The 25,546-nt window shown below is 40.7% G+C and overlaps 1 protein-coding gene and 1 long non-coding RNA gene across 3 annotated transcripts; one reads left to right on the top strand and one right to left on the bottom strand.

Moving 5' to 3' along the window:
- Window positions 1–810: 810 nt before the first annotated feature.
- Window positions 811–4,112, bottom strand: LOC130113771 (uncharacterized). The gene is made up of 4 exons (XR_008810358.1): window positions 3,903–4,112; window positions 3,421–3,533; window positions 3,020–3,135; window positions 811–2,153 (listed from the first exon to the last, which is right to left on the bottom strand). It is a non-coding gene; the product is annotated as an uncharacterized LOC130113771 (long non-coding RNA).
- Window positions 4,113–4,822: 710 nt separating this feature from the next.
- Window positions 4,823–23,318, top strand: arl2bp (ADP-ribosylation factor-like 2 binding protein). 2 transcript variants are annotated; one of them, XM_056281396.1, is made up of 7 exons: window positions 4,823–4,894; window positions 5,352–5,421; window positions 5,566–5,627; window positions 11,088–11,194; window positions 12,330–12,415; window positions 17,018–17,114; window positions 20,681–23,318. In XM_056281396.1, exons 1-7 carry the CDS (start codon window positions 4,876–4,878, stop codon window positions 20,744–20,746), a joined length of 507 nt encoding a protein of 168 aa, XP_056137371.1. In that variant the 5' UTR covers window positions 4,823–4,875; the 3' UTR covers window positions 20,747–23,318. The 2 variants fall into 2 exon arrangements, with proteins under 2 accessions (XP_056137371.1, XP_056137370.1); XM_056281395.1 differs by lacking the exon at window positions 4,823–4,894 and adding an exon at window positions 5,213–5,253.
- Window positions 23,319–25,546: the final 2,228 nt, after the last annotated feature.

Raw genomic sequence — 25,546 nt, 5'->3', positions numbered from 1 at the left:
GATATAATTTGTCAGCGTGTGAATGAAGGGGAAATTAAAATCGAGGCAAAAGCCTACAGGTCCCAATATAAGACCCAGGCACCCCACGTCTTAACTATTCACGTTAAGGACAAGGAGATAAATGAACAACAACGCTCGTGTACAGCAGGGTAAGACAATATAGATAGTTGTATTTTAAACTGACGTTTAGTTATGAGTCCATATAGCCTACTAGCTAGCTTTCAGATCCAGCTAACATTAGGCTATGTTTTAGCTAGCCAGCTGGATCAGGGGAGCTCACATGCACTTTCCCGTTTGTTTAAAGTGCACCAGGATATTGCTCACACATCGTGGGCTTGATCCATACACTGGAGCTTATAAAGGCAAGAACAGAAGAGTCAGCTAAGTCCTGCACAAGTTTGCCACAACAATTGCACAAACCAAGAGGTGGTAAAATAAAGGCTGTGCCCGTATCATCGGTGGTGGTCGCAAAGGCTAGACAGGATCGAAAGCGGGGACCAGTTGACTGTCACTACACCGGGAGCAGGTAAGTTAACTGGATTGTCACTACCTGGAATGACCTGTCATATTTCCCCCAAAATGACATACTTTACATATTCAGCAGTCGTCCATATTGATATTAATGTTTTGATATTTTCCAAGGATCCCCTCAATAACGGACGAGGACTTGGCACTACTGAGATGGCAGATGGGAGCACCCATCAGCTACTTGGCTAACAGACCGCCTATCGCTATAACTATAGGGGAAAACAAGTACCTCCCTGGAAGTGGTTTGAGCCAAAAGGTAAATGAAAAAGGATTTGACTGAGTCAACATAAGTATTTATTTTGTATCCAAAAGTCACTCGTTACATAGGCAATAGTGTACAAGTAATTTCAAGTAGGTTAGTATCATACAATATTACATAGGACTAATATGACCAAAGAAACATGAAAAAGGATGTAATGGACATGTACCTGTATTATCTGGACAGTAATACCTTGTAGACAGAAAGGTACGAGAGGAGGGGACCCTTAGCCACCAGGGCGCCTCCTGATCACTGGGCTTTGATGATGTGTGGTTGGAAGTTGGACAGCATGTTAACCACGTACCATATCTGATTTATGTTGGAAAGTCGGGACATTGGTATTCTACCAGACACAATCTTAAACTTTTTAATTTTGGTAATTGCCCTTTCCACATGAACTCTTGTGTTTGGCGATTTTTTTGGTTATCTCAACATCTGCATGTGGCATCTAACGGTTAGATAAAGCAAAAGGTGGAATGTTCAGTCTGAGACCAATCTCTTCCTCTTCTTTTTCAATCAAAAAAACATTTGTCGGTCATTAATCCATCTCCAACTTTAAGGTAGCCACACTGAATACAACCCTGCAGTAGCTCTATGATATTACACTGATTAAAGATCTCTTTGTCTGAAATAGATCCAGTGAATAAAGCAGACACATACATAACTGCACCTTGTGGGTCACAAGCAACTAGTGACTTCAGTGTGTTGGAGGACTTGTAGGTTGAATAGATTTGACTCTGCAACAGTAATGAGCTGGGCTTGTGTGTCTTCAGTTCTGTGCAGTCCAGAATTGCAAATGTATTTGGGAATTCCTCTTTAAAGTTAACAGGCATGTTCTGTGAAATCACATCTCTATGCGGCCAAATGGACAGTTGGCTAAGTCTGTCATACATGTAGTCTACCCAGGAGTTCATCAGTGTGCTGACACTCTGTACACGAATCTGAAATCTAAATGCTAAATCTTTGTGGTCAAAATGTTGTCTTAGTTTCATTAGTGTGAGTAAAAACTGACTACGCACGGGAAGTTTTCGGATCTCGATGTCTGGCATTTTGTAAGAGAGAGGAATGTTTGTTTGTGGAGTGATGGGATCATTGGGTACTTTGAAAAATTCACATAAGCTGTTGAACTGATCATAGGTGAATCCAGTGCAGTAGCGGAAGTACTCAGGTACATGACTGTTGTTTAGACACTCTGGGGTTAATGCATGTGTAGTGTATGCATGAAGTTCCTTCCCAAGCAACTGGATTTGGCTGTCTTTGGCTTGAAGTTCCATCTTCAGGTTCAACATCTCCTGCTTCTGTTCTGCTAGTGTCTCCTGTAGAGTCTCCAACGCCTCTCCATGGCTGTCTGGGTCATGATGTGTCTCTGTAAATGACATGAAATGATAAAACATTAGTTAATAATTTGTACGCATTTCTTCCCTTTTACAGCTTCCTCTTGTCAGGCCAGCAAGACCAACACCACCTACAAACCAGCCTGGTGATTTCCCTGATTTCCCATTGCCGCCACAACCAACACGTCTGCACGGTGCTCAATCGAAATGAAATGTGTAGCTACAGTAAAATGACAGTCACTTTGGCAGAATATGTAGCTCTAGAACGTGAGACCATACAACAGGACGCAAGTAACATTTGGCATCTTGAAAGGTCTCCCCGACTCACATCAAGCTCCTTTCATAAAATATGCATAAGGAGAGGCAACCATGATATCCTTGCCGCTAGTATCAAAACCAAGGCCCTAAGACAGACCAAGGCAATGAAAAGAGGGGTAGATCTAGAACCTATAGCTGCAATGCAGTACTCTGAGGTCACAGGCAATCTAGTGTTCCCATGTGGCTAATCCTCATGCTCCACACCTTGGCACTTCACCAGACAGGAAGATGATAGAGAGGGGGGATAGTACAAGCTGTGCACTTTTGGAGATCAAGTGCCCATCAAAAGACAGTACCTATCTCGTGAGGCAGGCAGATGGTAGCTACAAGCTAAAGGAGAGCCATTCCTATCACTACCAAATAACAGGGCAGCTGGGACTTACGGGCATGCCATGGTGTGACTTCTTTGTAATGTGCACTAAAGATTATCACCTACAGCGTATATATTTTGATGCAGTAAAGTGGGGTAACATGAAAAACAAATTAGATTTGTTTTTCTTGTACTACTTTCTCAGCAGATGCCATCAGTAGAACAGAAATAAATAGACACAGAACTACATAGATGCCCTTTAACACTTACCTGTATCACTGTCACAGGCTTGAGAAGCAGTGTCTTCGGCAGGGTTTGGAGAAGCAGTGTCCTCTGTAGGGTTTCAGCTGTAGGCTTGCGGAGCATCCTGTTCCTCACTTCTGGTTCTGTAAAAAAGTTCAGTTTGACAATCATTTAGTTAGAAACAAAAACACAAATTAATTAATAAATGTTGTATTTATCATTTTAAACAGACGGGAATCCGGGGCTGGGTTTTGATACAAAATTAAATGCATTCATTCAGTGTAGCCTAGCAATCCAAATGCATTCATGTACATATTCCTTGATCAATCTATGAAATTAAAAGTTGTGTGTAAACTGCGTGGTAGAAAGAAATGTCATGTCCTTTCAAACTCAATAAAATTGTTAATGCTACTTTGATTGCTCGTCACCTTTTTGTTGGAGGCTTTTGGCAACCTCCATAATGTTCCTTCCTTTGGATAGTTGCAGGGATAGCAGCTATGGGATTCGGATATTCAGGTGTAGGCTGTCCATTCACAAAATGCTAAAAGATAACAGCTGATAGTTAAGAGCATGCATACCTTCGCAACCAACGTTACCAGCTAGTTTCTTTTATGTGCTAAATTTGCTATGATACTTCCCCTTTCTCTGAACTAGCTAGCTAGCAGCACTATCGGCGTCTGTATAAGAGACTAGGGTTGTCAGATGTAACGTTAGCTAGCAACTTTCTACATTTGAAAAGATGTTGCTGATTGAGATGATGGAAGAGCTTGGGGCACTGAGATGATAACATAACTCATAACATACAAAGTTAGGTATAAGGTTTGGTGGAACCGGACTAAAATGTAACGAGCATTGTTAGTACTAGATAGCTAACCTAGCTAGCTAGGCTAGCTAACGTTAGCAAGCTTACCTTGGAGCAAACGTGTTTTTGTTTATCCTCGATGGATTCAGGTGTGAGTGAGGTCTTCCACACTATTTGATCCACATTCGACATTCTTCCTCTTGTGTTTTAGGCTTAAGAAAAGCCCAAAATACGACCCCACCCTCCAAACTTTTAGGATATCTGCTGTCTGATTTGCAGGTACCGTAAGCGCACCGCTTCGGCATTTCCTCGATAGCTTGCCAGGCCCCCCCCCTGCTTTAGTAAAGGTTACTAACGTAGGATTGGACAGTGGCTGTTCTAGGGCGGGGCTTAGCGAAGGGTCAATTCCGTTTACTCGCCACACAAAACGACACAGATACAGCACAATCTCTAGGTGGCAACCAGCTAGCTAGGCTGCTCCTAACATGGCTCCACCCCGGAAATTCTAAGCAGTGGCTACGTCAGCACTCCGAACGTCTGCCTTAAAGGAGCAGCAGCCCCTGGTGAATCTATCCTCAATTGTGTATCACCACAATCTATAATTAAAGTGAAAGAAAGCCCTGTACACATGTAAGCACAACCACCCACAGAAACTAATGACCATTATTTTAAGAGGTGTTGAAATATGTATATACAATTAACCAATCAGCATTATTACCTTGATTTTTAAGCAAACTAACTGTAAAGGAAAAACAACAAAATCGCAACAAGTGGATTGACTGCGTGGACATTTTATGGTGGAAGTAAAAAAAAAGTTTTTTAAGTAATAAAATACGTTAATGAATTCCAGACGTTTTTTTTTTTTATTTTTTTTTTATTAAGCATTACACACTGTTTGCAAACACTTGTATAGATTGTGGCCCACAGTAGTTTGATTCCTTTGCTTCACGTACTAGGAACGTACGAGTATAGCTCGATTACCCGAACGGAATGTAAGGGGAGACGCTTTCTACGTTTCCTTGGTAACGATATTACGTGAATATTTGCCATTCGTGTTCTGTTGGCGAACTATTCAGACAAAATGGACGTAAAGGAGCGAAGTAAGTACCTCCATGTATTTTGAAATAACAGCGTAACTAGTTTGAATTTGGAAATGCTACCAACAATTTGAGAATTGTGATATTTAACGTCTCATTTCCAGACATGCATGTTAGTTTAGCTAACGTTAACCAGTCAGCTTGCTAAAGCTAGCCGATGTTGTATCATTTCTTTCCTACCTATCAACTGTTATTGCGTAGGTGCTGGTTAAAATTCACTTTGAGGGTTGGATTGTGGTACGGTAGGACATTTGACAACGTAGGAAAAATTGACCGAAACCGGCATTTTACCTCATAGCATGTTAGGTGAAGTTAACGACGGGATAATCCCTAAATGCTTTATGCATTTAACTACATCTTCGGTAAACCGAAAAATGAAATTGTCGAACAGTTCCAATCGGGATAGCTAAACTACATGATCGCTATTCATATCACAATATTGCTCTACTCCCCATTCTAGACCTTGTGGGCTGCGGAGAGAACATCGTGGACATGGCTGACATGGACGAGGAAAACTTTGCCGTTTCGAAGTATGCGTGCGTGGTTCTGTCTTTCTAGCTGTAATCATTATCTGCGTTGTTTTTGTCCAACAGACACACGTGATCTTGTAGGGCCACTTGGGATCTCTTTCATAATGGTAATATTATGGTTTTAACACATGTTTTTCCTTGCAGCTCATCAGCTTCAGATGCTGCTTTTGATACTGTTATTGGCAGTATAGAAGACATCATCATGGGTAGGATCAGCGATACATCTGTTCTTTTTTTAATGTGATGATACTTTGGCAGACTAATGGAATTGGCATTGTACTACAATGTATGCGTTTTGTAGGAAATTCCCGAGTGTTGTATTACTTAGGAGTAATTGTCTTTGACCTTCATAAATAATACTGTAATCACACATGAAGAGAGGATTATTTTAAAGAACATGTTTTATACTCTTATCATCAGCATGTAGGCCTAGATCCAAACCATTTTTGGTTCATCATAAATGAGCCAAAGCAAGGGCATGAAAGGAAACCAGTAACACTTGCCTGTCAATGGTACCCACACAGCTGTGTTGTTTTGGGGGGTTTTTTATCAGCGGAATGGCAGGGTCAGTAATATCCAAGAGCAGTGGTTTAATCCTGAAAGTGAACAAAAGTGATAAACAAGTAGGAGGACAGAAGTCTCAAAGCCAATTTAGACCTATCTGCTATCTAGGAAGCTTCAAAAGAGCCCGGAGAATTTCTGTATTATGAATCATAGATGTGTACTCAGGGGGCAGCAAGGTGGCCCAGTGGTTAGCACTGTTATCTCCAAACAAGAAGGTCCTGGGTTTGAACCCCAAGCCATCCCAGGGCCTTTCTTCTCTGGAGTTTGCATGTTTTCCCCATGCCTGTGGGTTTCCGCCGGGTGCTCTGGCTTCCCAGCACCATCAAAGACATGCATGTTAGAAATTAATGCCCCTGACCAAGGCAATGGAAGAAAGAGCTGGAGTTGGTCCTCAGGCTCTGCACTGCAGCTGCCCACTGCTCCTAGTATAGGATGGGTTAAATGCAGAGAATGAATTTCGTTGTATGTATGTACAATGACAATAAAAAGTGTATTTTTTACAGTGGCTATAAAGTCTACACACCCCTTGTTAAAATGGCAGGTTTTTGTGATGTAAAAAATGAAACCAAGATTAATCATGTCAGAACTTTTTCCACGTTTTTTATTTTTTAATTGCAACCTATAAAATTAAAGTGAAAAACAATCGAAAACATTTCAGGGTGAAAAAAAAGAACATACAAAACTTACAATAACCTGGTTTCATAAGTACGTACACCCATTTATAATTAAGGATGTGACTGTCCAAAATTAACCAATCATATTAAAACTCATGTTAAATAGTAGTTAGTATACACCTGCCATCAATTAAAGACTATGATTAACCCCAAATAAAGTTCAGCTGTTCCGTTAGGATTTTTCCTTACATCTTGGTTGCATTCAACTGCAAAAGCCATGGTTCACAAAGAGCTTCCAAAGCATGAACTGGATCTCATTGAAAGGTATCGATTGGGAGAGGAGTACCATGGAACAAAGTGAAGACAAGCAACAACAAGTGGAGAAAATATGGCACAACAGTGACATTACCAAGAACAGGATGTCCCTCCAAGATTGGTGAGAAAACAAGGAGAAAACTGGTTAGGGAGGCTGCCAAGAGGCCTATGGCAACATTAAAAGGAGCTGCAGCAATGTCTGGCAAGTACTGATTGCGCCCTACACGTGATAACAATCTCCCGTATTCTTCATATGTCTGGGCTATAGGATGGGATCGCAAGCCTTTAACACAGGAAAAAATATTCAAGCTCAGATAAATTTTGCAAAAAGATAGTCAGTCTCCCAAAATCATGTGGGAAAGTGTGTTATGGTCTGATGAGACCAAGGTTAAACTTTTTGGCCATAAATCCAAAAGGTATGTTTGGTGCAAAAACAAAACAGCACATAACCAAACCAACACCATACCCAAACATTCAAGTGTCTGCTAGAAAGATGAAAAGGAATTTCCCTTTTCAGCACAACAGTGACCCAAAGCACATATCCAAATCAACAAAGGAATAGCTTCACCAAAAGAAGATCAACATTTTGGAGTGGCCCAGCCAGATCCCAAACCTGAATCCAATAGAAAACTTGTGGGGTGACCTGAAGAGGGTTGTGCACAGGAGATGCCCTCGCAATCTGATGGATCTAGAACATTTTTGCAAGGAAGAGTTGGAAAATACTACCAAGTCAAGATATGCCAAGACTCTTACCCAAAAAGACTGAGTGCTATAATAAAATCAAAAGGTGCTTCAACAAAGTATTAGTTTAGGAGTGTGCACAGTTATGCAACCAGGTTATTGAATGTTTTTTCTTTTTTTTTTCCTGAAAGGTTTATGATTTCTTTCACTTTATTTTTATAAGTTGTAACTTAAAAATAAAGAATGAAAATATAGCACGTTGAATTAAGATAAAAAGAAAGCTTCACTAAAAGGTTGACGGATAAATTTGAATGTCGTGCTAAAGGTAGGAGAATGCAGAATAGTTTACAGAAGTAAAAAAAAAAGATATAATAATGACAATAATTATAATAATATACTATTTGTATAGCACCTTTCAAAACAGGTTTCCTTCAAAATAAAAGGCAGAATGCAATAGTGACAATAAAATAGAAGCATTATAACATGACAATTGTAAAATAAAATAAAAGCATTATATAAAGAACATAGAGGTAAGAATAAACTAAGAAAGTATACAATAAGATATATATTTTTTTAAATGCTCAGACATACACAGCAAGGAATCAATTAAATAAACGTACATTTAAAAAAGTGTGTTTTTAAAAGAGGACAAAGATTTGGCTTGCCTGATCTCTGGCAAGTCATTTCAGAGCGATGGGGCCCTGATAGCAAAGCCCCGGTCATCCCTGGTTTTCAATCTATAGTATCTTGGAATCACTAAAGGAGGTCCATTGAAGGATCTCAGGCTTCAATTAGGCTCATATGGGATTAAACATTCTTTCATACACTCAGGGGCAGTCCCATCCAGGCGTTACAAGGGATAATTAAAATCATAAAATTGATTCCAAAACACACAAGTAGCCAGTGTAATAAAGCTAACATTTGGGTTAGATGTACTCTTTTGTTAGAATTAGTGAGAATTCTGGCAGCAGCATTTTGAATTAACTGAAGTCTGAAAAGGTTGTGTTAGTCTAAATGGGATGTGATGAATGCATGAATGACAATTTCCAGGTTCTTGGGATAGAAAGGACCGGATCCTAAAGATTCTGCATAGCAAGGTAAAACAAGACTGGACAATTATTTTAGCGTGCTGATTAAAATTAAGATTATTATCAAAAGTGACATGAAGATTTCTGCAGTAAGGGTGATACTGGTGGAAAAGGAACCAAGTTGTGAGACGTGATTATGTGTGATGTCTGGGACTATCATAATAATTTAAGATTTGTCTGTATTCAGTTGAAGGAAATTATTCAACAGCCAGATTTTGACTTCATTTAGGCATACCCAGAGTGATTACTCGGTTGTTACTGGTAGGGTCAAAAGAGAAATAAAACTTTGTGTCATCTGCATTAAAATGGAAACTAATATTATATCTGTGTATTGAGTGTCTGAATGGTAATATGTAAATGGAGAAAAGAGATGTAATATGTACAGAAGAATGGTAACATATAAATGGGGAAAATGAATAAATAATAAAAAGAATATTGCTAATATTTGTAATAATTGTCTTTTAGGATCCTAAAACCTAAAAGACAATTATGAAGAATATTGGCAATCCAAAACAAAACCACAAAGCAAGATGCAATGCTATTTGGCCCTAGACAGAGAATATACGTTAGCAGATTACCTAACTAAAATTTGAGAAATATGCTGACGAAATACAGATCCAGTGAGCACCGCTTAACAATAGAAAGTTGCAGACACAAAAAACTTGACTGCCAAGAGATAAACATCTGTGTCAGCAGTGCAAAGACAACGTAGTTGAGACAGGGCTGCCCTTTTTAACAGAGTGCAAAGAATTCCAATGAATCCGTGATTGCTTCTTCCCAAATTTTGAAGAAAACACCCCAAATTCGATGCTCTACCAAAACACAGTAAACTACCCTACTTACTGGGTGAAGACAACGAGAGTTGTGCTATAGTTGCACAATATGTTCTCACTTACTACCATCTGAGGGACGCTGAATGATACACATATTCACACACACATTTCCTATTTTTACACAAAGAAGCCCAAGACCACACTCAGACAAACACACACACACACACACACACACACACACACACACACACACACACACACACACACACACTCAAGCCCACAGAGACTCATAAATGCTATGGTAGCACATATAAGGGCTCATGTGTATCTGTCATTTCACGTGATTAGAGTGGCAAGCAACTGTGGCAAGAAACACAAGGCCACATAACCAGGACAGAAAGTTACTAGAAGATGAACTTGTTTATGCTCAAAGGCAGGGTAAGTGAGATTCCAAATCGTCAGCGTAACCATTGAAATGTTAAAATGACCATTAGAGTGTCAGACATCCTTGCATAGTTATGCAAGGATGCTCCAAGGTATGCTCCTTATGTATTATGATCATCACTACTAGCCGGAGTGGCAAAGGGCATGAAAAGATCTAAACATAAGGGTATAAAAAGAGTAAGACTTTTGTTTGAACTTCAGTCACTCTGCAGACCTGACTCAGACTTTGTTGATACGTCAAAAGTCTTATTTTGAAGGATCCTTGTCTCGATGACTTTTTTTTTGCAAGTTTTTCTCTGTGGTGGTCAATGATACAGAGAAATTGTGGTGGTTGTGAGCTATTATTTCAAGCTGCTCAAGTTTGTGAACTGTGCACTTTAAGTTATGTGGAGGAAATGAACGCCCCCATGGCTGTGTGGTCAAAAGGAGAAGTGATCTCGTCTCCTTTCTGTCATCCTCTACAATAATAATATTAACAATAACAACGGTTCCAACACTACATGTTTGGACATATAATCATAATAAGCATAATCATAATAATAAGATGATAAAGAGTCCGGAAAAAAACCCCGTTAAGGTTTCAGCATTATATCTTTGGTCCCCTAATGATGGATGGTGTAGTGGACTTATGGACATAATTCATCATATCTTTTTGTTTGTATGACGTTGACATGCTCACTTTAAGGGCTGAGGTGTAGCCATGGTTACGCAGTGCCATGTTGTTTGTTGGGGTGGCTAATATAAGGAAATAAACGACACATGCATTTGTGCCGTCAAAGAGAGAAGTTGTTCGTTGTTTCTCCCAACTTCCACAATGGCTTGATTACAGTAGGTTGCCTAAGCATCTTTGGTGCTTGGCCCCCGAATGAGCAAATGCAAAAGCATGATTCAGATATTTGTGGACTAGCTATTTTCTTAAAGACAACATCAAAAATGACTCTTTTTTTTTGTATGCGCATTTTCAGAATTGTGATTTTAATGATATCAAATATTATTACTCTCCAAATTACTTTGTGGGTATGAGTCCACAGAGAAAAAGGTTTAAAAGCCACTGGGAGACAGTGAAGACTGTCTCACAAGCATGTGTTTTTGCCTGTAAACATGTTAGGAATTTTTGTTTTTTGGTTGTTTTTTTTGGGGGGGGGGTTTTCTGGCTTGTTCCTATTGTCCCCTATCTCTTTCTCTAGAGGAGGAGTTCCAGCAGCTGCAGCAGAGCTTCATGGAGAAACACTACCTGGAATTTGATAACTCTGAAGAGAATAAGCTGAGCTACACACTTATCTTCAACGAATATGTAGGCTACTAGATAAATAACGACATAATCTTTTTAACTTGACATCACACACATTTTAAATAAATTTCAGTTGTTAGCTCCAAAACTACACATTCACGAATAACTTGATAAACCTATTTCTAACAAATGTCAATTGCCAACTCAGCCACAGACCAACACCTGAGGTATTGATCAGGGTTTGAATACTTTTTGGTACAGGGACATAATATTTACAATAAACCTCAAAATTCACAAGTAAAATAATCAGTGTGTTGGTTATTTAGAAGCACTTATGAAATGATAAAATGTTGACGTGAATATAATAAACATGGTTCATTGTGGTTACGTTATGTGATTCGATGTTGTGGCTGCGTCATAGTGACAGGCGTCAGTGTAGTAGTATAGAGTAGTAGTATATCAAGCAGTTCAAAGAAGTTGTTCTGTTATCATGGTCACCAGAGTGTAACTAATCACTCCTGTGTTGTGGGTTTTTGGGATTCGTTGGATACATCTGATGGCTTAATAGTTGTAGTAGTGAGCGTCTGGGTAGTGTAGCGGTCTATTCCGTCGCCTACCAACATGGGGAACGCCAGTTTGAATCCTCGTGTTAACCTCCGGCTTGGTTGGGTGTCCCTACAGACACAATTGGTCGTGTCTGCAGGTGGGAAGCCAGATATGGGTATGTGTCCTGGTTGCTGCACTAGCGCCTCCTCTGGTTGGTCGGGGCACCTGTTCGTGGGGGGGGCTAGGGGGAATAGCGTGATCATCCCACGCACTACGTCCCCCTGGTAAAACTCCTCACTGTCAGGTGAAAAGAAGCGGCTGGCGACTCCACATATATCAGAAGAGGCATGTGGTAGTCTGCAGCCCTCCCCAGCTCGGTAGAGGGGGTGGAGCAGCGACCAGGATGGCTCGGAAGGATGGGGTAATTGGCCAAGTACAATTGGGGAGAAGTTTAAAAAAAATAGTAGTAGTAGTAGAGGTAGTATATTAACTGAGTGGCATTGGCCCATCCCTCCTTTGCAAGCAGTGTGCATACCTCGTGGCAATTCTTCAGTTTTATTTCTCATTTAATTTGGTGTCACATGTCTAATAAAATTTACATTGCTCCCAGCATTGATTGCTTGGCTCAGAAGGCTGTGCATCATTCCCATAGGTTGATCTGCTAGAGAAACATCTGGAGGAGCAGTTGATGGAGAGAATCCCTGGTTTTAACATGTCCACCTTCATTGGCCTACTTGTGTAAGACTAACCTTGTATTTTCTGTTGTCTGTTTTTAATCAGCCATTTCCTAAAACAAATCTGCTTACTTGAATTGATGTTGGGACACAATAGTACACAATGGCCTGTGGAGACAATAGTACATTTAAATAAATGTAGACACACTGTCTCTGTCTATCAGTCTCTAACCCATCTCACACATACCACCTAATAAATAAACCTTCCCCCAATTTTGCATGTCGGGCTCCTGTATGAACGCCAGCTGAAGTTTGTATTCTGTAAAAGTTATACTAAGAGTTTGCTGACTCAGGAACAAGTAACATTTACAGAAACATTACCAAACATAGTTTGAACAAAAGCTGTCAGATTACCACATCAATCTTAAATTAAAATACAAAATTGCTGGAGCAAGTGAGCCAATTTCAAGGAATGTATCCATAACATATTCATGACAGGCATTTTTCTGAAGTGGGAGATTAATTTGTGAACCAGTAAATGTTTAAGCATATTTGAAGTTGAAATCTGTGACTTTTCTCCCTTAATAAATGGTTATTTTATCCATCTGGACCATAGAGTTAGGTTACATAATACTAACGGACATCTTTATCGTAGTTAGAGACACTCGCTGGTCTCCGCATATGTACTGCTGTTAAAATGTTTTGACCGCATAGGTCAAACGTATACGTGTTGTAGTAGTTCCAACAGAAGAAAAAAAACATGTCAAAACATGATGTCGATGTGGCGATGCTTCTGATGGGCAAACAATATTACTGTATGTGGCAAATCTGCACAACAGCCACGGCTCCATGGCTCAAGAGAAAAAATGACCAGTAAGGGGCACAACAGCCCATTTGTTTGTTAAAACCAAGACTTTAAAGACACCACAGTTAAAGCCATCTGAGACTAAAAACAAACATCCGTGAAAAGTCTTTTGGCAGGAAGAGAGCTCTGGCGGGTCATCGCCACAGTCTTCACACTGCCTCGGGTGTGGAGCCAATTTATTTGTCCTGCATTAACTAGCCTAAGTCAGGACAGCTAGTCCATGCCCTGCTCTGCCACGCTGTACCACTGTGTTACCATGTATTCTGTCCTGCTGTACCACTGTGTCACCATGTATTCTGCCCTGCTGTACCACCATGTCACCATGTATTCTGTCCCGCTGTACCACCGTGTCACCGTGTATTCTGCCCCGCTGTACCACCGTGTTACCATTTATTCTGCCCCGCTGCCACCGTGTCACCATGTATTCCAATGTCGTGTTCATACTGACATTGCTGACATTAGCTTTGGTCCAAGGATCCTATTTCTGGGGATGATGTAGCCTGAGCAACAATGGCTGTTACACCTTATTTGTGGACTGGGAATTTTGGTACATGGAACACTGTTCTACTGTAATATTGTCTGTCCAACAGAATGGCTATCATGTTTCAGATGGATAAAATAATGAGGAAAGATGCAGAGTGCAGCTTTAAAAATGTCTGGAAGGTGGACCAACCTGGAAATAAGTGAGCATATTTCAGTTCACACAGAGGATAAATTGCAACTTTTGGATACAGTAGGAAATGAATTGAAACTAAAGAGTTGGTTTGATTCAAATAAACTAACACTAAATCTAAGCAAAACAAAATTCATAATATTTGGGAATCTGTCAACAAACTCAAACAAGAAGCTCATGATACATGATGTAGAAATTGTAAAAATGTGAGAAATCAAATTTCTTTGGAGTAATAATAGACAATAAATTATATTGGAAGCGACAAAGTATATTAAGCAAAAAATATCAAAGTCAATTGCAATATTATATGAAGTCAAAGATCTCCTGCATCAACCATACTTCATACTTCCATACGTCACCTACTGCGTGGAAGTTTGGGGGAACACACAAAACAAATACAGATCCATTCTTCATCCTTCAAAAAAGAGCTATAAGAATTGTAAACAAAACCACTTACAGAGCGCCTACAAACCCACTCTTTATCAAACTGAAAACATTAAACTTTAAGGATTTGGTTGACTTCAAAACAATTCAAATCATGTACAGAATAAGAAATCAGCAGTTACCAAACGGCGTCCAAAAGTTGTTCCAAAGCAGGGGAAGTAAACACGATCTCAGAGGAATATGTACAGTGCATCCGGAAAGTATTCACACCCCTTCACTTTCCCCACATTTTGTTATGTTACAGCCTTATTCCAAAATGGATTAAATTCCTTTTTTGTCTCATCAATCTACACACAATACCCCATAATGACAAAATGAAAAAGGTTTTGTAGAAATTTTCGCAAATTTATTAAAAATAAAAAACTGAAATATTGCATGTACATAAGTATTCACACCCTTTGGTATGACAGTCAAAATTGAGCTCAGGTTCATCCTGTTTCCACTGATCATCCTTGAGATGTTTCTACATCTTGATTGGAGTCCACCTGTAGTAAATGCAATTGATCGGACATGATTTGGAAAGGCACACACCTGTCTATATAAGGTCCCACTGTTGACAGTGCATGTCAGAGCAGAAACCAAGCCATGAAGTCAAAGGAATTGTCTGTGGAGCTCCGAGACAGGATTGTATTGAGGCACAGATCTAGGGAAGGGTACAAAAAAATTTCTACAGCTTTGAAGGTCCCAAAGAGCGCAGTGGTCTCCATCATTCGTAAATGGAAGAAGTTTGGATCCACCAGGACTCTTCCTAGAGCTGGCCGCCCAGCCAAACTGAGCAATCGGGGGAGAAGGGCCTTGGTCAGGGAGGTGACCAAGAACCCGATGGTCACTCTGACAGAGCTCCAGCGTTCCTCTGTGGAGATGGGAGAATCTTCCAGAAGGACAACCATCTCTGCAGCACTCCACCAATCAGGCCTTTATGGTAGAGTGGCCAGACGGAAGCCTCTGCTCAGTAAAAGGCACAATGACAGCCCGCTTGGAGTTTGCCAGAAAGCACCTAAAGGACTCTCAGACCATGAGAAACAAGATTCTCTGGTCTGATGAAACCAAGATTGAACTCTTTGGCCTGAATGCCAACCATCACGTCTGGAGGAAACCAGGCACCTCTCATCACCTTGCTAATACCATCCCTACAGTGAAGCATGGTGGTGGCAGCATCATGCTGTGTGGATGTTTTTCAGCGGCAGGAACTGGGAGACTAGTCAGGATCGAGGGAAAGATGAATGGAGCAAAGTACAGAGAGATCCTTGATGAAAACCTGCTCCAGAGCGCTCAGGACCTCAGACTGGGGCGAAGGTTTACCTTTCAACACGACAACAACCCTAAGCACACAGCCAAGACAACGAAGGAGTGGCTTCGGGACAAGTCTGTGAATGTCCTTGAGTGGCCCAGCCAGAGCCCAGACTTGAACCCCATTGAACATCTCTGGAAAGACCTGAAAATAGCTGTGCAGCGACGCTCCCCATCTAAACTTACAGAGCTCGAGAGGATCTGCAGAGAAGAATGGGAGAAATACCCCAAATATAGGTGTGCCAAGCTTGTAGCTTCATACCCAAGAAGACTTGAGGCTGTAATCGCTGCCAAGGGTTCCTTAACCCTTTACTGAGTAAAGGGTGTGAATACCTGTGTACATGCAATATTTCAGTTTTTTATTTTTAATAAATTTGCGAAAATTTCGACAAAACCTTTTTCACTTTGTCATTATGGGGCATTGTGTGTAGATTGATGAGAAAAAAAAAGGAATTTAATCCATTTTGGAATAAGGCTGTACCATAACAAAATGTGGGGAAAGTGAAGGGGTGTGAATACTTTCCGGATGCACTGTATATTCAAAAAACAATTAGTGAGGACAAATGCAAAACTTCACTGTATAACCATCAAAGGAGTTAATCTATGGAACACCTGTAGAAAAGAAATTAAGGTGTGTACATCAATAAGTAAGTTTAAACAACTCTTTAAAAATAACACATTGAACAGATATAGGATAGATGAACTAAGAGTTGGACTGGAATAACACGACATGATATATGATGTGTAAGGTGCCTTGTTTGACTTGTGCTGTTTTGTTTATTTTGATTTCTATGCGTTGATCTTTTCTTTTTTTCACTTTTGTTTTGTTTTGAATGTTTTGGTTTGGTTTGACTTGATTGATAATGTATAAAAAAGGGGTAGGCACAGAAAAGTTCTTTACTTCATCCTATGCCCTTTTCGAATATGGACTAGTTATTTCTTGTGTTGTTACAGAGAGTTTGCAAATTATGTTCACTGTTATTTCCATTTGTTTCTGTATTCCTGCCTATAGATTTTATTTTGTTATTTTAACATGTTCGACATAAAATCAATCATTCATTCCGGATGAGATCAATAGGCAGATATCAGGAATCAGGAACATTTATTTGTCATTTTATTTCATGCGCTTGAGTACATGAAATGAGATGTGTGGCACAATTAGAGATGCTGTACTTTACGACAAAATATAGAACATTGTACTGTGTGTAACAAGACAAGTTATTGTCATCTCATGTGTGGACAAACACGATCCGTAAATCTTTTAAATGCAGAAGCTGTACTTGTGAACGAGGGAAACCAGCAGCAGTGCTGAAAATGTCATTTGACATGGTTATGGAATGTATGTTTAAAAGTGGCTTCCGTCTCTTTATCTCCCCTCGTTCCCCCCCCTGCAGGTATCATAAAGCAGACGTGCCGTGTGACATCTTTGACATGCTGCAGAGTTTCACCGACTTCACAGTCTTTAAGGAGATGTTTCTGGATTACAGAGCTGTGAGTTGGCCATTAGGCCCTTCTAAATTTGACCCATTCCCTTTCTATATCAAAAAGTTTTTCCCCCATGTCAAAGACAATCCATTCCAAAAATAAACTTAACTGAATATGATTGTCAGAATCAGAATCAACTTTATTGGCCAAGTATGCTTTTGCATATGAGGAATTTGACTCCAGTTTACAGCAGCTCAACACAATTAATTCTTTCCCACTACTACTACTACTTTCGGCTGCTCCCGTTAGGGGTCGCCACAGCGGATCATCTGTTTCCATTTCTTCCTGTCTTCTGCATCTTCCTCTGTCACACCAGCCACCTGCATGTCTTCCCTCACCACATCCATAAACCTCCTCTTTGGTCTTCCTCTTTTCCTCTTCCCTAGCAGCTTCATATTCAACATCCTTCTCTCAATATACCCAGCATCTCTCCTCCACACATATCCAAGCCATCTCAATCTTGCCTCTTTTGCTTTGTCTCCAAACCATCCAACTTGAGCAGCCCCTCTAATACAATCATTCCTAATCCTGTCCTTCTTCATCACTCCCAGTGAGAATCTTAGCATCTTCAACTCTGCCACCTCCAGCTCTGCCTCCTGTCTTTTCATCAGTGCCACTGTCTCCAAACCATATAACATAGCTGGTCTCACAACCTTCCCTCCACACACTCCACCCTGCCTGCACTCTCTTCTTCACCTCTCTCCTGCACTCCCCGCTACTTTGGACAGTTGATCCCAAGTTTTTAAACTCATATGCCTTCGTCACCTCCAGTCCTTGCATCCTGACCATTCCACTGTCCTCCCTCTCATTCATGCATAGGTATTCCGTCTTGTGCCTACTAACGTTCATTCCTCTTCTCTCCAGTGCATACCTCCACCTCTCCAGGCTCTCCTCAAACTGTACCCTGCTCTCACTACAGATCACAATGTCATCCACGGACGTCATCGTCCATGGAGACTCCTACCTGATCTTGTCTGTCAACCTCTCCATCACCATTGCAAACAAGAAAAGGCTCAGAGCTGATCCTTGATGTAATACCACCTCCACCTTGAACCCATCTGTCATTCCAACCGCACACCTCACCATTGTCACACTTCCCTCATACATATCCTGCACCACTCCAACATACTCCTCTGCAACTCCCGACTTCCTCATACAATACCACATCTCCTCTGTCGGCACCCTATCATATGCTTTCTCTAAATCTACAAAGACACAATGTAACTCCTTCTGGCTTTCTCTATACTTCTCCATCAACATTCTCAAAGCAAACATCCCATCTGTGGTGCTCTTTCGTGGCATGAAACCATACTGCTGCTTGCTAATCGTCAACTCTCCTCTTAACCTAGCTTCTATTACTCTCTCCCATAACCTTATGCTGTGGCTGATCAACTTTATACCTCTGTAGTTGCTACAATTTTGCACATGGCCCTTGTTCTTGAAAATCGGTACCAGTATGCTTCTTCTCCACTCCTCAGGCATCCTCTCACTTTCCAAGATTGTTAAACAATCTATGTAAAAAACCCACTGCCATCTCTCCTAAACATCTCCATGCCTCCACAGGTATGCCATCAGGACCAACTGCCTTTCCACTCTTCATCCTCTTCATAGCTGCCCTCACTTCCTCCTTGCTAATCCACTGCACTTCCTGATTCACTATCCCTACATCATCCAATATTCTCTCTCTCTCTCTCTCTCTCTCTCTCTCTCTCATTTTCTTCATTCATCAGCCCCGCATAGTATTCCTTCCATCTTCTCAGCACACTCTCCTTGCTTGTAGCACGTTTCCATCTCTATCCTTGATCGCCCTAACTTGTTGCACATTCTTTGCAGCTCGGTCCCTCTGTCTAGCCAATCGGTACAAGTCCTTTTCTCCTTCCTTAGTGTCTAACCTGTCATACAACTCACCATACGCCTTTTCCTTTGCCTTTGCCACCTCTCTCTTCGCTTTATGCTGTGTCTCCTTGTACTGCTGTCTACTTTCTTCATCTCTCTGACTATCTCACTTCTTCTTTGCCAACCTCTTCCTCTTTATAATTTGCTGTACTTCCTCATTCCACCACCAAGTCTCCTTGTCTTCCTTCCTCTGTCCTGATGACACATCAAGTACCTTCCTAGCTGTCTCCCTCACTATTTTTGTAGTGGTTGCCTATCCATCCGGCAACTCTTCACTACCACCCAGTGCCTGTCTTAACTCCTGCCTGAACTCCACACAACAGTCTTCCTTCTTCAACTTCCACCATTTGATCTTCGGCTCTGCCTTCACTCACTTCCTCTTCTTGGTCTCCAAAGTCATCCGACAGACCACTGTCCAATGCTGCCTAGCTACGTTCTCCCCTGTCACCACCTTCCAGTCTCCAATCCCTTTTAGATCGCGCCTTCTACATAAGATATAGTTCACCTGTGTGCACTTTCCTCCACTCTTGTACGTCACCCCGTGTTCCTCCCTCTTCTTGAAATATGTTTTCACCACAGCCATTTCCATCCTTTTCACAAAATCCACCACCATCTGTCCTTCCACATTTCTCTCCTTGACACCATACCTACCCATCACTTCCTCATCACCTCTGTTCCCTTCACCAACATGCCCTTCTAGTCCCCTCCAATCACCACTCTCTCCTCCTTAGGTACACGCTCCATCACTTCATCCAACTCACTCCAGAATTTGTCTTTCTCTTCTATCTCCCACCCAACTTGCGGGTCATATGTGCTGATAACATTCATCAACACACCCTCGATTTCCAGCGTCATATTCATCACTCTGTCTGACACGTTCTTCACCTCCAACACGCTCTTGACATACTCTTCCTTCAGAATTACCCCTACCCCATTTCTCCTCCCATTCGTACCATGGTAGAAGAGTTTTAACCCGCTTCTGATGCTTCTGGCCTTACTCCCCTTCCACCTGGTGTCTTGCACACACAGTATGCCTACCTTTCTTCTTTCCATCATATCAGCCAGCTCTCTCCCTTTACCAGTCATAGTGCCAACATTCAAAGTTCCGACTCTCACCTCCACACTCCTACCCTTCCTCCTCTCTCACTGCCTTTGGACATGCCTTCGCCCAACAGTAGCATAGTTTCCACCGAACCCTGCTGGTTAACAGTATCGGTGGCGGTTGGTAACCCGGGCCTCGACTGATCCGGTATGGAAATCTTATTTATGATCCCCATATTTAATTTGGCAAAGATTTTACGCCGGATGCCCTTCCTGATGCAACCCTCCCCATTTATCCGGGCTTGGGACCAGCATTAAGAATGCACTGACTTGTGTATCCTCAGTGGCTGGGTTTAATTCTTTCCCACTGATGCTACTTATTATTCATAATTTGAAGGTGTCTTTTTTTTAATATAATGTAGATCTAGTCAGAACCCCCATTATTTTTGCTGAATGTAAGCACAAAGTGGATGATTAAGACTTTTGTTTGCACGGTGTTTATTTAGTTTACCTAAACATTACATATCAAAAACTATAGTGCCAGCTGTGTGTTGTTACTTTTTAGTGTTTTCACATAAATGCCGTGTTACATGGTGCAGTAAAGAGAAACCACGTCAATCTGTGTGTGTTCCCAGGGGAAGGAGGGACGAGGGCTGGACCTGAGCCAAGGACTGATAGTCACATCCTTAAGCTCCGCATGATACTAACATGTCAGCTCCACTGGACCCCAATGACACACACACACACACACACACATACACACCTGGAGAAGCCTCACACTCTACAACAATATCCTTATTTAGTTTTTTTTCCCACACTTTTTGCCAGCTACTACACCTAGCTACTATAATTATTTCCTGAAATAATTTGTTGAAGTAAGGTCCTTACACATGATCAGCACCAAAACACACGACAGTGTTCAGCCATTCATCTCCTAAGAAGAGAGCATGGATGCCCAATCAAGCAGAAATGTGTCCCCAGCATGCACTGCTCCATATCTCAATATGTCTCAACATGTCTCAGCATGTCTGACCAGTCACCGCACTCACTTGACATCTGATTGACCTTGACCCAGTTTGTCACTGACCTTTAAAAACCTTAGAAAGTGATGACACCTTTGTGTGATCCATGCAGAGTGACAGTGATGGAAGAATGGAGGAGAAATTGATACTTGTAGTGAAATAATTACCAGAGCTTTATAATAGTACATTGAACACATTCATTGACCTTGGAAAGAAAAGTGTAGCATGGCACAGATGAGTACACCGTGCTACCAGGTTTGTAAATTACATGAAATGAAATTAAGCAAGTAGTTTGTTATTCCCCTGTTTATCATATCTAACAGACATTTCCCATAGCAACACCAAGTTCACTCTAATAGCTCTTAAACATCTTAAATTGTGGTTATTGATTAGCTGCAGAGTTGGTTTGTAGTAACAGAATACAAGCATTGGCTTTACATATTCAGAATACAGAAATTAAGTATTTGTATTTAGCCCATGTTGCGTTTCGAAACATCAGTATTCAGAGTACAGTTATTTTATACATTTTGATGAGAACTCCCATAGAATACTTCTCTTCTAATCAGTGGTGATCAACGTGTGGGACTATTTGCTCACGTTTTCTTGAAAACCAAATGGTAAAAATGGAATTTACAGCAGTAGATTTTCTCTGTGTTGTAATTCATGTTACAAGCATGTTTGTGCGTGTCTGTGTGCAGTTCCACTATGTACATTTGTACTACTCTGTCATAGCGTGTTTCTTGTTCATGTAACATAATATAATAGCAAGCTGAGGTCAATTGAAAAGCCCCCCACAATGAAACTTAAATGCCCTTGTGCTTACCCTGCTCCTAATGAAAAGTAAACATACAATATTTAAAAGAATATGAACCATTTTGAAATCAGCTCACTCACATTTCCTCCTGTGTGAACTACATGTCGCACTGCATTCCAGTGAGCAGTCACTACTCACCCAGTGGCCATGTGCACCTTGTTGGGATGCGCTTTACTTGGAATAGGTTAGTATTACATTTGATAAGAAATCAGAATCATGTTTATTGGCCATGTAGGTTTGCACATACGCATGACACATTGGCAGCCTACATGCCATGACACATTGGCAGCACAGTGGCACAGTGGTTAGCGCTGTCGCCTCACAGCAAGAAGGTCCTGGGTTCTTACCCTGGGGTTGTTAAACCTTGGGGGTCATCTCAGGTCATCTTCTATGTGGAGTTTGCATGTTCTCCCCGTGTCTGCAGTGGGTTTTCTCCAGGTACTCCGGTTTCCCCCACCATCAAAAAAAAAAAAAGACATGCATGTTAGGGTTAATACTCCTGTCTGTGCCCTTGACTGCAGCATGGCAAGACGACCTGGAGTTGGTTCCCAGGTGCTGCACGGCGGCTGCCTACTGCTGCTAGCTACACAGCTAGGATGGGTTAAATGCAGAGTGTAATTTCCCTACAGGGATCAATAGAGTATATCAAAATAAGAAATAATAATAATAATCATACATGGAATGTGACTCCGGTTTCAAGGCTCTCTCAGTGTACTTAACATAGAATAACAACACCACAACACAACAATCTTCAGATATATACACAAGGATTGACCTATACAGGTGAAATAGGTGATAAAGTGCAATGGTGCAGAGAATATAAGAAATGCTGAAATAGATGTTAGCAGGTTACTTACATTCATGCCTGAGGTAGATGGACATGACAAAGCATACCAGTATATGTACAATGTACAGTACAGTATATACAAAATTGTTGGATTTATTGACATTGTTAAGCGTTCCTTTGAATGACAGCCTGCGGAAAGAAACTGTTTTTATATGTGGTTGTTTTGGGGTGCAGTGCTCTGTAGCGCCTACCAGAGGGGAGGAGTTGGAACAGGTTGTGACCAGGGTGTGATGGGTCTGCAGTGATGTTTCCTGCCCATTTCCTGACTCTGGAAGTGTATAAGTCCTGAATGGAGGGCAGGTTGGCATCAATGATTTTCTCTGCAGACAACTGTCCGTTGTAGTCTGTCCCTGTCTGTTGTAGCCTGTCCCTGCCCTGTTTGGTGGCCGATCCAAACCAGACAGTGATGGCTGTGCAGAGGACAGATTGGATTATTGTAGTGTAGAACTGAATCAGCAGTTCCTTGAAATAATAGGCATTTGAAACTATTAGGATATTTTAGTTATATGTTTAGTTTTCATGGAATTGGGTATCCATTTTGTATTTAAATTGTGTAAAACTGCTTTGTTTTTAATTTAAACCTTATTAAATTATTTTTATTTGACAAATTGCTATAATGTTTGTTCAATTAAGCACAACTCCTTTTATCACCAAGACCAATATCGAATGTTTTAACTCTGAGAATTACACAGTCAATATTAATGGGCATATACTTAGGTCAACCACACTAAACAATCAATAAAAATAAAACTGATGCTCCCTCGTGAAATAAAGTTCAATTCCTCCCAATACCTCGGAGTTATCTTGAACAGTTTCACTGGAAGTTTAAAGTAATGGCAATGGCAAATGTATTTCATCACAAGCTCAATGTGCTTTACATTACAATACAAAATATAAAATATAGGCATAAACATGAGAACACATATCATAAACAATATGATGCTAATGATACTTACATTAAACATACCATACTGCAATTATAATAATAATAACAACAATAATAATAAATTGATCACAGAAAGGTGAATCGGTTCATCTGGACACAATGTTTAGTGGGAGAAAAGTTTCATCACTCATCCAAGTGACTTCATCAGTCTCCACAACCACAGGTATCCCCCAACCTTATTAACAGCACAGTTGCATTACAACCGAAACCGACGACTGGTTTCATATCGTCACCTTCTTAAAATAATGGCCTAAGTCATATTTTCAAGTTTTTCAAAAAACAATAAACTGACATAAATTTTGTTTCAGTTTCAGTTTATTCTATGTCTAGTTGGTACTGCTCCACCTCTCGCACCAGCTCAGGCTCCTTCCCTGCCAGAATAAACTGACAAATTTGTTTCAGTTTCAATTTATTCTGTTTTTTGAAAAACTTGAAAATATGACTTAGGCCATTATTTTAAGAAGGTGACGATATGCAAATCGATGTGACCATTAACTAGAGTTACAAAGGCCATGTGTACTATTCACAGAGGATTGGGGAATATTTGCAATCACAGCATTGTAAGATGGTGACAGGGGAATGAGTTGGCCATCGAGGGAGGAACCCATGCTGCCGGCGTTGGCGAGTTGTTTGGTGGTCCTTATCAGGATTGCCTCCGTCTTGCTGCTGTTGAGTTGAAGAAAGTTGTTATTCATCCAAAACTATACAGTACAATACAAACAACTTTATCAATGCCGCTAGGGGCAATTTGTTTGTTTTATTTTTATTTATTTATTTATTTATTTGAATAGGGACAGTGCGTATTAATGAACATTGATATCGCAGATACACATCTAAACATGCCGGATTGTAGCAATACTGCTAATTTACATCCGTTTTCCCTTGGCAGGTCAAAGCAAAAAATAAAAACAGATGTGGTACACCACAACACAATTCATTAATACACAACAATACATACAATACAAAATTATACACCCCACAAAACCATACACCACAATACAATAAAATACAATACAATACCATGACACACATAACACACAAGTGACTGATATAATCAGCGGGACAAAGCTGGACTGAGCTCGCACCGATTAAAAATGACCACATACTTGGTGTAATTTGAGCCATTTTTTAAAATAGGCTTTAAAAGTGGGAAATGTGGGGCATTCCCTTATTTGCAGAAGGTATGTTATTCCAGATCTTAGTGCCCTTAATTGATAACACTGTTTGACTGAAAGTGGTGCGTCTGAAGGGTACCTCAAAATCCCCTCTAGTGGAGGCCCTTGTACAAACCCCAATTCCAATGAAGTTGGGACGTTGTGTAAAACGTAAATAAAAACAGAATACAATGATTTGCAAATCCTTTTCGACCTATATTCAATTGAATACACTACAAACACAAGATATTTAATGTTCAAACTAATAAAATGTATTGTTTTTTTGCAAATATTCATTCATTTTGAATTTGATGCCTGCAACACATTCCAAAAAAGCTGGAACAGGGGCATGTTCACCACTGTGTTACATCACCTTTCCTTTTAACAATACTCAATGAGCGTTTGGGAACTGAGGACACTAATTGTTGAAGCTTTGTAGGTGGAATTCTTTCCCATTCTTGCTTGATGTACGACTTCAGTTGCTCAACAGTCCGGGGTCTCCGTTGTCGTATTTTGCGCTTCATAATGCGCCACACATTTTCAATGGGAGACAGGTCTGGACTGCAGGCAGGCCAGTCTAGTACCCGCACTCTTTTACTACAAAGCCACGCTGTTGTAACACGTGCAGAATGTGGCTTGGCATTGTCTTGCTGAAATAAGCAGGGATGTCCCTGAAAAAGAAGTCGCTTGGATGGCAGCATATTGTAATGTGCATGGA

Source organism: Lampris incognitus, chromosome 6 (assembly GCF_029633865.1).
Source record: "Lampris incognitus isolate fLamInc1 chromosome 6, fLamInc1.hap2, whole genome shotgun sequence".
In the NCBI taxonomy this organism is placed as follows: domain Eukaryota; kingdom Metazoa; phylum Chordata; class Actinopteri; order Lampriformes; family Lampridae; genus Lampris; species Lampris incognitus.
Note: the sequence above shows the minus strand (reverse complement) of the source record. Positions and strands in the feature narration are given on the sequence as shown.